The sequence below is a fragment of the Hemitrygon akajei genome, chromosome 4 (assembly GCF_048418815.1).
Source record: "Hemitrygon akajei chromosome 4, sHemAka1.3, whole genome shotgun sequence".
Lineage (NCBI taxonomy): Eukaryota > Metazoa > Chordata > Chondrichthyes > Myliobatiformes > Dasyatidae > Hemitrygon > Hemitrygon akajei.
This window is the reverse complement of record NC_133127.1, coordinates 169,598,417-169,614,239: the sequence shown is the minus strand read 5'-3', so window position 1 is coordinate 169,614,239 and position 15,823 is coordinate 169,598,417. Positions and strand designations below refer to the sequence as shown.

General features: G+C 39.8%; 2 protein-coding genes across 2 annotated transcripts in view; both read right to left on the bottom strand.

The window, feature by feature from the left end:
- The window catches only part of LOC140726924 (high-affinity choline transporter 1-like), a 35,023-nt gene extending 27,491 nt beyond the window's left edge, over positions 1–7,532 (bottom strand). The window contains exons 1-3 of the mRNA XM_073043929.1: positions 7,394–7,532; positions 5,171–5,270; positions 1,627–1,821 (exon numbers count right to left, since the gene is read on the bottom strand). Of these exons, the coding sequence (XP_072900030.1) occupies positions 1,627–1,810 (184 nt within the window). The 5' untranslated portion in view covers positions 1,811–1,821; positions 5,171–5,270; positions 7,394–7,532. The remainder of the gene's footprint in view (positions 1–1,626; positions 1,822–5,170; positions 5,271–7,393) is intronic.
- A 774-nt stretch (positions 7,533–8,306) lies between these two features.
- Positions 8,307–15,823, bottom strand: part of LOC140726923 (FRAS1-related extracellular matrix protein 2-like) — a 212,443-nt gene continuing 204,926 nt past the window's right edge. Inside the window, exon 24 of the mRNA XM_073043928.1 lies at positions 8,307–10,897. Within this exon, the coding sequence (XP_072900029.1) occupies positions 10,400–10,897 (498 nt within the window). The 3' untranslated portion in view covers positions 8,307–10,399. The remainder of the gene's footprint in view (positions 10,898–15,823) is intronic.

Below are 15,823 nucleotides of genomic sequence, written 5' to 3'. Positions count from 1 at the left end.
TTTTGGGCTTTAGTAGTTCTTTGACAAGGTCCTGCATGGCAGACTGATCTGAAAGATTAGGTTACATGGAATTCAGGGGGAGCTGGTGAGGTGGATTCAGAATCGGCTCAGTAATAGGAAGCAGAGGGTGATAGTTGAGGATCAGTTCTCCAGCTGGTGGGGTGCGCCAGGAGCCAGTGTTGGGAACTGGCTCTGTTATTCATTATTTATGTAAATGATTTGGATATGAACACATATACATGGTACGGTTAACAAGATTACTGATTATAGTAAATTAGCGAGTCTTGCTGATCGTGAAGCAGGTTACGATGAAATGCAGACAGATCTTGATCAGTTAGAGAAATGGGGCTGAAGAATAGCAAATGGATTTCAACTTAGGGAAGAGGGAGGTGATGCACTTTGAGAGTCAAACCAGGCTAGAACGTATACAGTAAATGATAGGGCACTGATGAATGCTGTGGAACAGCGAGTCCTGGGAATACAAATGCACAGTTCACAGAAAGTGGCCTTGCAAAGAGTCAGGGTGGTGGAGAAGATGGCTAGCATACTGGCCTTCTTCGATCAGGCACCGTCTTCAGGAGTAGGGGCAAAATGTTGCAGTTACCTATGTTGCTGCTGAGGCCGCTCGTGAGGTATGTATACAATTATGGTCACCCTGTTACACGAGAGACATTGTCAAGCTGGAGAGATTTATGAAGATGCTGCCTGAGTTAAAGGGAGAGGTTGGCCACACTGGATCTTTATTCCCTGGAATGCAGGAGAAGCAGGGATGATGTTATGAAATCATGATGGGTATGGATCCTCATAGCCTTTTCCCCAGCGCTGGAGAGTCCAAAACCAAAAGGTACAAATACAAGATAAAAGGGAATTTAATAAAGACCTGAGAGGTAACTTCATTATACAGAAAGCAGTAAGACCATGAGATGGAAGGACATAGGAGCAGAATAGACCATTCGGTTCATTGAGTTTTCTCCACCATTTGATCATGGCTGATTTATTATACCTGATTACCCTATTCTCCCCATAACATTTGACACCCTGACTAATCAAGAACCTATCAACCTCCACTTTAAATATACCCAATGACTTGGCCTGCACAGGCACAGGTTCCAGAGATTCACTGCTGACTGGCTAAAGAAATTCCTCCTTACCTCTGTTCTAAAGAGATGTCTTTTCATTGCTGGGATCATTCTCCTGAATCTCCTCTGGACCCTCTCTGAATCCAAATAATCTTTTCCTAGATAAGAGGCCCAAAACTACTAACGACGTGCCAAATGCGATATTACATCCTTGCTTTTATATCTAGTTCCCTCATAATGAATGTTAACATGGCATTTGCCTTCCCCAAGACCAATTTAACCTGCAAGTTAACCTTTAGGGAACTGTGCACTAGTACTCCCAAGTCTCTTGGCACCTCTGGTTTCTGGATTTGCTCCTCATTCAGCAAATAGCATACATTTTTATACTTTCTATCAAAGTGCAACTTAGATCTGCCACGCACTACAGCTGCAGAACTATTTGTGGATGATACAGTCTCCTCACACACAAATCAGAACTGATACACCAGCATTATGGAATCTATAATTACTACAAACTCCAGATAGTGTAATAACCAGATCACATTACCTGTGGTTGTTAGAATGCCTAGAATATTTCCAATTCGTCTTCCCGCAATTATTAACATTTCAGAGCGATCGCCGACATATGTTCTTTCGACTTTTTGGCCTCTTCTTGCAGCCCAGATACCAACCGCAAGAATAAAAAGATAAAAAATGCCCATTGACAGAGCCCCGGCAATATTTACTGCCATGGTGCCTTCTCCTGCAGTGTGAAGTACAGCCAAAAATTAAATACAATTCAATTAATAATACAAAAGCAAAAACCACTGGACAGCTGAAATAAAAACTGAAAATGGCAGCAATAGTAGATGATGCTGCCTGTGTGAGTAGAGAAGCAGTGTTCTCTGAGGAGAAACAGTTCATGTTGACGATATTTCAGCAGGATGATAACAAAAGAGATTTTCAGCAGAAATTAATCTGGCTCTAGACTGTCTAGCAGAGGTACAGCGTACAGTTGCTGAGAGGGACGTCTTAGCAGACTCACTATCACTAGAATATCACTGAGAATGTTTTCATGTTTTATCTCTACTCAGAATTATTGTTTTCTCGCACTTAGCCTTATGTGCTCAGCAAATCAGCTCAACATTTAGTTGTAACTGTAGAGGAAGACCTTTAGTCGCACTAAGAATGATGTACTGTAACTGGAATATGATTAGATGTGTTGTCTACCTGGACCTTATATCAGTCAAAGTTATGCCAGCTAAGGGGATCATAGGAACATTGAGTCTAATAGTTATCTTCTTAACCATGGAATGATTCTATGTCTACTCTGGGATGTATTGATGTTACTGGGCAACATTTATTATCCTCCCCTAATACCCTCTGAGAATTGCTGCAATTTTTATTGTGAAAAGACTCCTACTGTGCTGTTTGGTAAGGAATTCCAGGATTTAGTCCCCAAGTCGGGACCGTGTGAGACTTGGCGGAAAGCCTGAAGGTGGTTGTGATACTTCCGTGTCCACCCAGGTGCCAGTGGTTTATAGCTTTGGGCGATGCTGTCAAAGAAGTGAAGGGACTAGGAACATTAATAACAGAGAAGGAAATAGGGCAAATTGGAGATGCAAGGGCAATCAATTGTGGGAAATAGTGGATTAAAAGAGACAACAAGGATAGAAGTAAAATGTAAAGTTAAGAAATTGTTGGTGGAGTGATACTTCACAAGCTCTTCAGAGCTTCAGGTATGTTTGCAAGTCAAGGCCAGAAACACTGTCGTCTTCAGGGTCCCTGCAATATGAAAAATACACTCCTAGTGGCCACAATGAGGTTAACAGCACAAATCCATCCAATGTCAGATAGACAGTGGGTGGGGGTGACTCTTCTAAGTTCTGACAGTGGAATATTGCAGAGTACTCAAGGAGTCTATGGTGCTTCAAAATTCACGTCTCCTCTCTCCTCTCTTCTTGATGTGTTTTAGACAAGTAGCAGGAAGTGAGCTGGACTTGCCAGCAGTTTCATGGTCAGTGAGAGTGCTGTCAATTTGACCTTTCTCCTCACACCAGGTCTTAGAATGGCTAATATGGAAATATGAGGAGTTGGGTCAGACGATGGCTGGACTTACACAACTGGGTCTTGGACATTTATGCAAAAGTACATAATTCCCTGAAAGCAGTATTACGGGTGTTTGGTGGCTGTTCATCAGTCAAGGCGTCAAGGACAAGAGTTGAGTCATTATATTGCAGTTGTCTAGAGCAATGTGTGCACCTCTAGTTGTCCTGTGCAGGAAAATGTCATTAAGCTGGAAATGTGCACAGAAGGTTTACAAGAATGTTGTCAGGACTCGAGGACAGCTGTTATAAGAAAAAATCAGAGGACTGGGACCCGATTATTTGCAATATAAGCAAATACAGAAGAGTAGAAAATCATGAGCAGCATAGATAGGGTGAATGTGCAGTCTTTTTCCCAGGGAAAAGGGAATCAAAAACTAGAGGGCATAGGTTTAAGGTGAGGAGGGAAAGATTTAAAAGTGGATCTAATCGGTAATTTTTCCACCCAGGTGGTGGTGGGTATGTGAAATGAGCTACCAGAAGAAGTGGTAGAGGTGGATACAATTAAAATCCTCACAACATATTAGGACAAGTTTATAAATAGGAAAGGTGTTGAGGGATATGGACCAAATGCGGGTGAGAGGGACTAGTTCACATGGACATCTTGGTTGACATGAAGCAATTGGATTGAAGGGCCAATTTCTGTGCTGTGTTACTCTGACACTCAAGTAACATTTGAATAGCAGACTTCATAATGATATTCTATTTCTAATCTACCTGTATTGTCATAAGTGGAACAATAGCTTCCTTCTTACCTCCTGGCAGGATGCCTATCAATCTTCCTTTATTAACCAACCAGCACACTATTTCTATTACTTTATGTCTACATAAAGTGTCTACGTAAAGTTTCTACATTTAAGCCATGTTGAATGGTATAGTGACAGTGTCTTTCAGAGTGCATGAAGACCTGATTAAGGTTAACTATTGCATATCAAAATCCATCCTCTACCCTGGAAAAATGTCAGCCTCAATGCATGAGGAGCATTTAATGGCTCTAGGCCTGTAGTTGCTGGAGTTTAGAAGGATGAGGTGGATCTCATTGAAACTTATCAAATGCTGAAAGGCCAATATAGAGTGGATGTGGAGATGCTTTGGTTAGTGGGGGAGTCTAGGACCAGAAGGCACAGCCTCAGAATAGAAGGACACCCTCTTTTAGAACAGTGATGAGGAAGAATTTCTTCAGCCAGGTGGTGGTGAATCTGCGGAACTCATTGCCATAGACAGCTGTGGAAGCCAAGTCATCGGGTGAATTTAATGCAGTGGTTAATAGATTATTGATTGTTAAGGGCATCAATATTACAGGGAGATGGCAGGAGAATGGGGTTGAGAGGGTTAATGAATCAGCCAATATCAGGTGGTGAAGCAGACTTGATGGGCCAAAAGGTGTAATTCTACTCCCATGTTTAAGGCCTTAGGGTTATGTCTGGTTCACTATCAGGAAGTTAATTAGAATATATCAATGACATAAAACTTCTGCAATTACAGTGCAATATTGTGTATTTAATGTACTTCTTCCAAAAACATGAGAACATTTCACTATTGTATCACACCACAACTGGAAACTGTTATAATATTTGGAATGAGTTTCTGGAAGCAACTTGTTAACAACATACTCCTATTATTCAGCCACAGGCTGCACATCTGCCCGGTTAACCATAGATAAAGATCATATTATAAACTGCTAGCTGGGATTCAAGTGCATGCTACAGAGCTTCACCTTGATGTTTGGGATAGGTAGACACAACTGCATTATTTCCATTACCCATATAGTTCAAGCCCATCATCTAGTGTATGCTCATGTTTATGATTAAGCAGGTTCTTCAAACTTCCTTTAATCTACCGGGATTTTCACGTTACAAATGGAGAAACAAGCTGAATACTTGTACTGCAGAAGAACACGTACAATGTGTTACTGGGAATCCAATTCAAATCCTTTCGCTGTGATGCATGGTTAAGTTTAAACACATCATTAGATATATCCAGTACTCCAACAAAGAAACAGCTTACCTTCAGACAATGCTGCACGGAATCAAACATGAACAATGCGAGCTCACGGAGATTGGAAGTGAATGTAGAACATCACCCTTTGTTCCCTCTCCACTTATTTCTTCAGGGAACAGATACACAGAACTTTCAATTACTGCTAGTTGCTCACCACTTCTGAAAACTTCCAATAGAACTAGCACGAATTATAAGAATTTCTTAGACGCCACAAGACTATCAAGGAGTTAGACTTTTAGACTGTCAGAGATTAGGTGCTTGGTGCACACCGCAGTACACTGTTATAATCCTGTTAAGTACACTATGTTTCTACTAAACTCACACAGTTGAGGTCAAGACCAGTATTGAGGTCAAGACTAGATTGACCAGAATTGGCTGCAACAGCTGAAGATTGAAAGAATCTTCACAAGCTACGAGGGAACAGATGATTCAAAACCAGTATGATTGGGTAAAATTTCAGGACAGCCTTCATTGTTTGGATTCCGCCAAATGGTGTAGAAAAATATTCCTCCCCAAACATGGCATGGTATTGAGCATCAGTGAAACTCGGAAGCACGTGAAAAATCAAATTACTTCAGTCATATTGAATTCTTCCTGCTGGGTCATTGACTGAGCCTGAAGATATTCCTGTGCTACTTTATTGCTGCAAGTAATATATGGCATAGTCTGTTAGAAGGGCAAGAATACAAACACTTTTGGTGACAAATGACTGAGTTTGATTTGAGGGAAGAAAATGCTTATTTGGTTTCATTTGCTAAGCAGATAGAATCCAAAATTCAGATGATTTATTTGACCACATTTACTTTCCTCCCTAAAAATAGCAAGGTACATGAAAATTTCGAACGTGCCTTGCAGTAATTAAAATCAGCTAATGTACTTATATTCATAACGGAGTAAGGAGTTTTCAAATGGTAGTTAAGAAAGCCTGAATTAAAAACAATAGAATCTTTCAGAAATATAGAAATTTATCTAGAATTTAATTGCTTTCAGAAGTTATTCCTGCTAAATGGCTTCTTTGTAGATATACAGTAGTCTTCCCAATTTTAATTTTTCTATTTCCTCTCACTTTATCCAGATGAAATTCCTTCACGGATCCACAATTAGTTATCATAGTTATTCACAGACTTCTTTTGTCTGTTATGGTTAATGGCAGTCATAGGATTTCAATTTGTACAACAGAATATTTGATTAGCTGTTTCTATATCTCCAGCAGATGGTCGGTGCTGATATATAGCTGCCAGCTTCATTAGGCATCAGTTTAAAAGTTTACCAAGAGTTTTAACAAGCTCTGTTGAATTGACTGCCACAATACCTAAACTTGGATACTGGATCATGTAAAACAGTAATCGTATAAATTATTTCTTCATAAAGGTCTGAATAGTGTTTGTGATTCCTTCATTCTTCCTCAGGGTAAAGAATGACTCCCTTCCACTTCAGTTCTGTGAGCTCTGAGCTGACTGGTGTTTATGTCAGTAGGCAAAACATTGTGGGACAAGGGCCCTGAACTGTGTTGTACTATGTTCTATGATGTGGCCAATGTGGGAACAAAATATCAACTGTCCCATCCCAAAGTCAGGAAAGGAATGTCTGACAGGGTGGTGGGTAGGTGACTCATGAGGTGGTGCACTCTTCTTCGTGTTCATGCATGCCTTTGGTGTGCACCTAGTGGACAGACTTGAGATGCCCTGGACCATCCTGAATGCCCCTTCTTCACTGAGGGGTAAGCATGGGCCAGGGATGCTCAGGAGCCAGTGGGGATGCTGCATTTCTCAAGGCAGCTTTCAGATCCTTTAACCTTTTCCTCGGGCTTCCTAGTAATTTATTCCTGTGGCAGATGCTGAGAGGCAGTGGTCAAGGGAAGTGAGTCACTGCACAAGTAGGAGATGGTGAATCAAATCTGAAATTACCAGGAGAATTTAGCCAATTTCAGATGGTCAGCCTGTACACTGCATCCAGATTCCCCCTCTATTCCAGTAATTTCAGATTTAATTAACCTCCTAATATTTACATTCCTGCAGACATATCTTTCAATATTCATTAACCTCAATCACTCCCTTTTAGCTGGCACCACCAGTTTTGCTGTTACTTCCTCCTATCACAAACCTTCTGTTTTATTCTCTTTTACATCCTTCTTTCTCTACCATGATTAACAGGTTTAAAACTTTGTTCAGATCTGGCAAAAAGTCATCATTTTGAAATGCTAACTGTTTCTGTCTTCACAGATCTTACCTCGTTTGCCGAGTATTTTCCATTTATCTGTAAACTTGCTTGCTTTTAAAAGCAATTGTAAGCCAATCATATGCAAAAGCCAAAGGTTTTCCACAAAGCTGCTCTCAGGTATTGCTGTGGTTCACCAGATTTGCAATCCTTTTAACCCATTGGAACAGAACTTTATGCACTTTCAGCCAGCTTGTGCAAGTGGACCTGGAACACTTCCAAGAAAACATTGCCATTTTTGCCCTATTATAACTTAGAATTAACTCCTGTGGGATAAATAAGTCTGGGTCAAGAACTAGAAGAGTATAGCACAAAACAGGCTCTGTGGCCCACAATGTGCTGACCTTTTAACCTATTCTAAGATCAATCTAACCTTTCCCTCTTCCATACCCTCAATTTTCCCTATTATCCATATGCTTATCTAAGACTTTCTTAAACGTTACAGAGAGTATACATTGACCAATGTAGAATTGGCATGATGTTGATTTGAAGAGTTGGTTGGAAGTCTATAACTAAGTTTTATTTTAAATGAAGGATCTTTAAGTTGAATTCTTTCTCTCTCTACGGATGTTACCCTAGCTTCCAAATGTTTCCATTGTTTGTCATTTCTATTTCAGATTTCCAGTATATGCCTTTTTTTTGGATTTTCTATTACTTCTACAGTCTTTCTATATTTCCGCCATGCATGAACTGCCTTAAAAGTAACTTGCTAAACAATGCCATTTCAGCTATGAATGAAACAGGATGGTGATTTTTGACTGGGTCTCTGCAACCTCTGATAAATAATACCATTTACACAGAACCGTTAGGTTTTCAAATACAAATAGACACAATCTTATTGCACAGAGCACTGAAACAAAGATGCATGACACTTAAGAAAGTTCTGAACAATTATTCTTTTAAAATCAATGTTATTCAGTAAAAATAGGAGAACAAATATTTTATTTGTTTGCAATATGAGCAAAACTAAAAAATAAACCAATGGAAGGTTAAAATGACATGGTGTTTAAATGCAACCTCCACATCATTTCTATAAATGATTTCTGTTTACAAATGCTCTTTTTGCATGGCACAAATACTTACAATGAAATCGAGAAGGGTACTCCCCAGAAAACTAATATTCACTAATCTTGCTGTAGTTCCTAGTGCCTCCCAGTTGAATACAAAAATGTTCCAAACAAAATAGATGAGAGATATTGGAATTTTAACAAGTTGAAAATTTTAAATGTTTTTTTTGCTGTAGATTGCATAGTTTGTCCATTCCAAATAATTTGACATACAGTAGTACACAAAGAACAATACATACATGCTATTTTAAAAAATAAACTAGAAAGAACTGATGGATCATAAAAAGGCAGGAACTAGAAATCTCTTCGTATGAGCAGTGAATTATATCAGCGAATGTGTGGTTTATACATGAAATGGTCATGGAGCCTCAATTATAATTAGATGTGCACTTTAAAGCATTTTCACAGCAACATTTGTCTAATATGTCGCTACAAAACCTACAGTAAAATAATAATGTTTACCCTGCAGACTCACATAAAATCAAGTTACCAGTGTTGCTGATAGGATCACAATAGAATGTAACAGTTCATGTGTGAACATTAACATATTCACGCAAAATAAAAAGAAGTGTTGATCGATATCAGAAAGGGGCTTGTTTATGGATAGATGATTGCTAACTCTATAATTAAATGGTAAATCCCTGGTGATTATATACTGCTGGAACATACTTGGTGAGACAAATTAGAATTATGCCCAAATATCAGAAGATAATAGGTTCACCATGGCTTTTATTAATAAAAGTCCTATGACGTTATTGTATCAATGTGCCAGATGGGTACAGTGACTGCTCTGGTCTAGGCTGCACACAACCATAACATATTTAATTATTCAGTCTAAGGTTATTCAGTGCAGAGATTACCAGATCCTGGTCTAACCCTGTTCTGTAGATAAGGAGAAAACTCAAGGAAAAGGCCCAAGGCAATTTTTTTTCACATTTGTTAACAAGAATATGATGTGGTGCTTTTATTTTAAACTTAAGGAGTTCATATCCTTGTGTCATTCAAGACATTATGTACCCTGTTAACCTGGCCCTTTGGATATTTTACACCCACCATCCTTGCGTGTAGCACAAGGTACTAGGTAGTTGCAAACTGATGATGGTGGCACACATGTCGTAAATATACTTGCTGCAGTCGAAAGCAAAACAAAATATAACCAGAGTAAACAGAGCCTGTAGAAGAAACTCCAAAAAAGAATACACAACATGAAAGCAGCAAGTAGATAACTTAGAAATTACTCGCATGAAATCAAAGCACCTCTATCTCCTTAGATGGACCAAACAGTTAAAATTTAATAAACATTCTTTTAGTTGAATAAGTTTTATCCAGTGAGTGCAACAATATAAGTTACTTTCCTCTGTATTTGACTCTTTTTGAGCTAAATGGTGTAAAATGGGTAATGTAGTTACTTCATTAGTGGCGGGTCTATGAGACACACACCTACTGTAGTTGCAAAGAATCTGAGATAAAATGGTCACTAATTCATTTCTGGACTGAAATAAAAAAGCAAAATAAAAAAAATGTGATACATTGAGCCTTTTATCTACTGCACCGCCGGTTTTTACATCATCTACACGTTAATAAATCTCCTTACAGCAGGAGGACGATTTAGCACCTTTGTCTTTTAATCCTGACTTGTGAAAATACTATCTTATAAAAGTATAGACTCCCCTCCCACTACCCTCCTTTGTTGCAGTTCATACTGTGCCTTTCTGGTGCGCAGCCCATTTCAGGTCACTTGCTGAATTCTGTGCAAAAGATGATACTGGAGACCCTTGATCGAGTTTCAGTGAATACAATGTGCATGGCTTCCAAAGCCAAACATTCAAGTTTCAACAGTTGGAGAGACTTGTGTCAATGTTCATTGGATAAATAAAGTTCCGGTCTTTGTAATAAGGCACCGATCAAGTCCTCTGAGGCACTTTGGGGTTGAACTCTAGCTGCAAGGTACTCAAACCTCAGAACTATCATTGTGATAATTTTGTGCAGTCATAATCTTGTCGCAGGGTGATTTCTTGTATTCAGCCTTCTTACCTGATTGCTTCCTCCGTTTCAGCATAAGGATGATGATTATGATGACACAAATAGCTAGTATCAAGGCAGCAATCCCTGCAATAATGGGAATATTGCCATCTTGGTCACCTCTATCATTTGGTGACTTAGCAACAGCCCCTTCAGGGAAAATTGCTTCCTCAATGACCTGCTTTCTATTGCTCCGGTTCAAAGCAATATGCTGGATGTTAGTTCCTCGGTTGTTCTCAACGCCAATGTTCTCAGCAACTGCTGAAGCTTCCCTGACAGACCGGCGCTGACGTGACCCGGAGCTCCAGTTTTCAGAGTGTGACAGAGTATGATATTCCAAACTTCTTTTCCCAATCCCTCTGGAAGCACTTTCCCTGGACCGCACAGTGTAAATGGTATGAATATACCACTCTCGCCCAGCAGCAACCTAGAGGTAAACAATAACAGGTAACTATTATATGTCAGGCTTTACTAAAATGAAAAGAAAACTAAATGAACAAAAGATAGGCTTGCAACTAGTTTAAAAGAAAAACTTTTAAAATGACCTGTTTTGTCCATCAGAAGATGTCAGTAGCCACTAATAGTTGTACGTATAAAACATTTCTATTCTGTGTTGGCATATTAACAAGTAATTTCTTGCAGATTACATGTCTTAAGTGTATACCGTTCCCTGTATCTATGTACTCATTAAATATTAGAAACCAAAAACATTTCTTTGTGATCTATTTAGTTTGTACAAATTAATTGTTTGCTTTAGTTAAGTCATTACTTTGTTATTGGATCTGTCTGGGACTTGAGCTTTTCACCCCATACGGTAACTTTTTAAGGCAAAGTAAATTGCTTATCCAAGTGTACAGGTGATATCGCATTTGGTGTCATATTAAGTAGTGTAGATGACAGCACAAAGCTTTACCTTTTCTGAGATTGAGTCGAACGCTTTGAAATTTGAAAGAAGGAATGATGAAGTTCTTACAAGGCTTGGCAGACTAAATGCTGAGAAGCTATTCCTTTGCAAGAACTAGATGAGGGATCAGATATTCAGCACAGACAAGAATAAACTTCTTTTTTTAGGGAAGGCTGGGAATACTTAGATGGGCAAGACTGTGGAAACAGTGACATTAATTCTGTAAGTTTCAAGGTAACTAGTGAAAGGAATAAGGTTGGTCTTCAAGTTAAGATCCCAGCTTCGGGAAGGCTGATTTCAACAGCACAAGAGAGATCTGGTGAAAGTAGAGTGGTAGCATATGCTTGCAGTTTACACCACATCTGACAAGTGGGAGTCTTTTAAAAGAGAATTAGCAAGAATTTTGCAGTGTGCTGCAAAGGGTGAAAGGCAAAGATATCAAGATAGATGTCAAAGATTATTGAAGGTACTGAATTGCAGAGCAGGCTCCTAATGCTGTACAGTCTGTTTCTTTTCTACTTTAATGCACTAATCAGAATCAGGTTTAATATCACCGGCATATGTCATGAAATTTATTAACTTAGCAGCAGCAGTACAATGCAATACATGATAATATAGAAAAGAATAAGTAAATCAATTACAGTAAGTATATATATGTACTGTATATTAAACAGTTAAATTAAAAGTAGTGCTAAAGCCAATAATAGAAAAAGTGAATGAGTGTTCACGGATTCAATGTCCATTTAGGAATCAGATGGCAGAAGGGAAGAAGCTGTTCCTGAATCACTGAGTGTGTGTCTTCAGGCTTCTGTACTTCCTACCTGATGGTAATAATGAGGGCATGTCCTGGGTGACAGGGGTCCTTGATAATGCACACTGCCTTTCCGAGACATCGCTCCTTGAAGATGTCTTGGATTCTACGGTGGCTAGTACCCATGATGGAGCTGACTAATTTAACAACTTTCTGTAGCTTCTTTCAATCCTGTGTAATAGCCCCCCCCCCCCCACCCCCATACCAGACAGTGAGGCAGCCTGTCAGAATGCTCTATAGAAGTTTTCAATTGTTTTCGGTGACAAACCAAATCTCCTCAAACTCCTAATGAAATATAGCTGCTGTCTTGACTTCTCTAAAGTTGAATCAATATGCTGGGACCAGGTTAGATCCTCAGAGATCTTGACACCCAGGAACTTGAAATTGCTCACTCTCTCCACTTCTGATCCATCTACGAGGATTGGTTCGTGTCCCCTTGTCCTACCCTTCCTGAAGTCAACAATCAGCTCTTCGGTCTGACGTTGAGTGCTATGACACCACTCAACCGGCTGGTATATCTCGCTCCTGTACGCCCTCTCATCTCCATCTGAAATTCTGCCAATAGTGATGGTCTCATCAGTAAATTTATAGATGGTATTTAAGCTATGCCTAGCCACACAGTCATGGCATATAGAGAGAGTGGAGCAGTGGGCTAAGCACACACCCCTGAGGTGCGCCAGTGAGGAGATATTGATATTCGCAGATTGTGGTCTTCCGGTTAGGAAGTCGAGGATCCAGTTGCAGAGGGAGGTACAGAGACCCAGGTTCTGTAGCTTATCGATCAGGATGGTAGGAATGATGGTGTTTAATGCAGGGTTACGTGATAGGCAATTGTTCATGGAGAAAGAAGCAGGGCATTGGAACTGTTGGGAATAATTGGAAATCGATTTTAGACTTGATGTGTGCATGGCCTCTTTCTAGATGACATTATAATAATGTGGTAAGGAAATATAAAATTGTACAGTTGTAAAATTGTGGAAATCAAGACTTCAATAGCAGATTGCCTGTAGTCCTACAGGCTATGTAGGACTACGTAGTGGAGTGGTGACACGGGATTTGCGTGAATATGTCCTATCCTCCAGTATCAAAGTAGCTCACTACATAGACGATGTGCTATTGTGGGAATTCTATGAAGAGGAGTTTTCTAAAGCCTTTAATACATGATTGATCACATGCAATTGAAGGGATGGGAAATTAAGCCCGATGAAATACAAGGCCCAGCTACAACTGTTTATTTTCTAGTAATACAATGGACCAAAGGTGATAGGATAATTCCCAATAAGGTCAGAAATAAGATCCTAGACATAGCACCCCCTACAAAACAAAAGGAGCCCTGCGCTTTGATGGCTTTTTGGGATACTGGCCACATACCCTAATTGACTATGCTCCTCTGACCCATGTATGCTGTGACCACAAAGAACCTTAGTCTTCTATGGGGTCCCAAGCAACAATTAGCTTTTGAGGCTGCAGAGGAGGTCATTGCCACTGCCTTGGTCGAGTCGCCTCACCGAGAAGGTCCCTCATTTGAGTCGCAGGTTTCTGTTAAAGATTATGTGGCTGTCCGGAGCCTATGGCAGAAGTGCGGTGGAAAAAATATGCCTCTGGGTTTGCAGTTCTGAAAACATCCTGATGTTGCCACAAGATACACTGCATTTGAGAAATGACTTCTGGCCTGCTTCTGGGCTTTAGTACAGATTGAAGCAGAGATGGGGGAAATTCCATAGCTCTCTCCGTCCTGACTTTCCCATTATGGGATGGGTACTCTCCGACAGATAAGGGTGTGGACAACAGATTTCCATTGTCAAGTGGAAGTAGTTTATATCTAAACAAAAATCAAAGGGATTGGACAGAACTAATAAAATACATGAAGGTGTTGCTGAGCCCCCTCTGCCTGAAGCTACGAGGGGTGATTGATAAGTTTGTGGCCTAAGATAGAAGGAGTCAATTTTAGAAAACCTAGCATATTTATTTTTCAACATAGTCCCCTCCTACATTTACACACTTAGTCCAGCAGTTGTGGAGCATATGGATCTTGGACCTCTAGAAAGTGTCCACAGCAGGGGTGATTGATAAGTTCGTGGCCTAGGGTAGAAGGAGATGAGTTATACAGCTCTCGTTACATGCACATGTAACTCATAAGTTAATAACTCATGAGTTAATAGCCCATTGGGGTGAATGATAAGTTTGTGTCCTAAAGCAGAAGGAGGAGTCATTAACTTCAAATTTTCTGCATAATCACTCAGAGTTGAACTGCATGTGCATGTAACGAGAGCTGTATAACTCATCTCCTTCTACCCTAGGCCACAAACTTATCAATCACCCCTGCTGTGGACACTTTCTGGAGGTCCAAGATCCCTCTGCTCCATGACCGCTGGACTAAGTGTGTAAAAGTAGGAGGGGACTATGTTGAAAAATAAAGGTGCTAGGTTTTCTAAAATTGACTCCTTCTACCTTACGACACTAACTTATCAATCACCCCCTGTACTCCAATCAAAGCTTTGCCTGTTGAATGGGATGTTCCCTGTGACTTTCTAACTCCTTCTTGGTCTATCGATGGCTCTGTGATATGGAAGGATGGTCGTTGTTGTTGGAAGCTTGCTGCCCTTGAGCCTCTCACCCAACAAGTTTTGAAGAAGAAAGGCTCTGATGGGTTGAGTCAATATGCAGAGCTTTGTAGCAGTGCATACAGTCATTATGCCCAAAACCAAAGATGCCCATATTCAGACTGATTCATGGGCTCTTGCTAATGGACTTGCTGTCTAGTTAGCCAGCAGTCTTATACTGTTGTATAATGGCATCTATAATGGAGAGTGGAGTTATAGAAGGACATTTGGTCATCTAGTAAATTATTACCGACAGTAGCATCCCAACACACTCCATCCACAGTGTCCAATGAAATTCTTCAGGTAAGAATAGGTAAACATGGATATGTGTGTGTAGCAGATGGGTAAAGAACTGGATCAAAGAGCTGATAATACTTGCTGGGGTAATGAGCTCCATTAATAATACAGATGTGCCCATTATTTATGATCTATATTAACTAATCTGGATTCACAACTTCAGTTCAGAGATGGTATGGACTAGTGTGGATGCTGTAGTAAATGGGTCATTTAAAACAAGTCAGTTTCAATGAGTGAAAGATTTTGCATGGAAATAATAATGAATCTGTTTAACGTATAAATGCAAAAAAAAACTGTTCCTGCAGATCATTAAAGCACATGGAATGCTGAACCACATTAGCAAAGAATTAGAACATAAGTATGTCCAACTGATGTTCTGTCGGAGGGTATTTTATCCAGGACACCAAGTGGAAAGGTAAAGACTAAAGCCAAACAATTTCTCAACTTAAATTATGAATGCTGCACAAAACAGCCCGGGATGGTGGTAAAAAGTACATTGACAAATGATGCTATATATTCATAATTGGATTAATATCCTGTGACTTTCCAGCTAGGATTTAAGTGGAAAAAAGGCAGGAGAATGGCGTTGAGGGAATAGTAAATCATTCATGATAGAATGGGGAAGGATACTCGATGGGCCAAATGGTCTATTTCTGCTCCTATGCTTTATGGTGTACATTAGGAAAAAAAATCACACCATAGACAATAGATTTGGCATTAAATAAATTCATAAAGTCA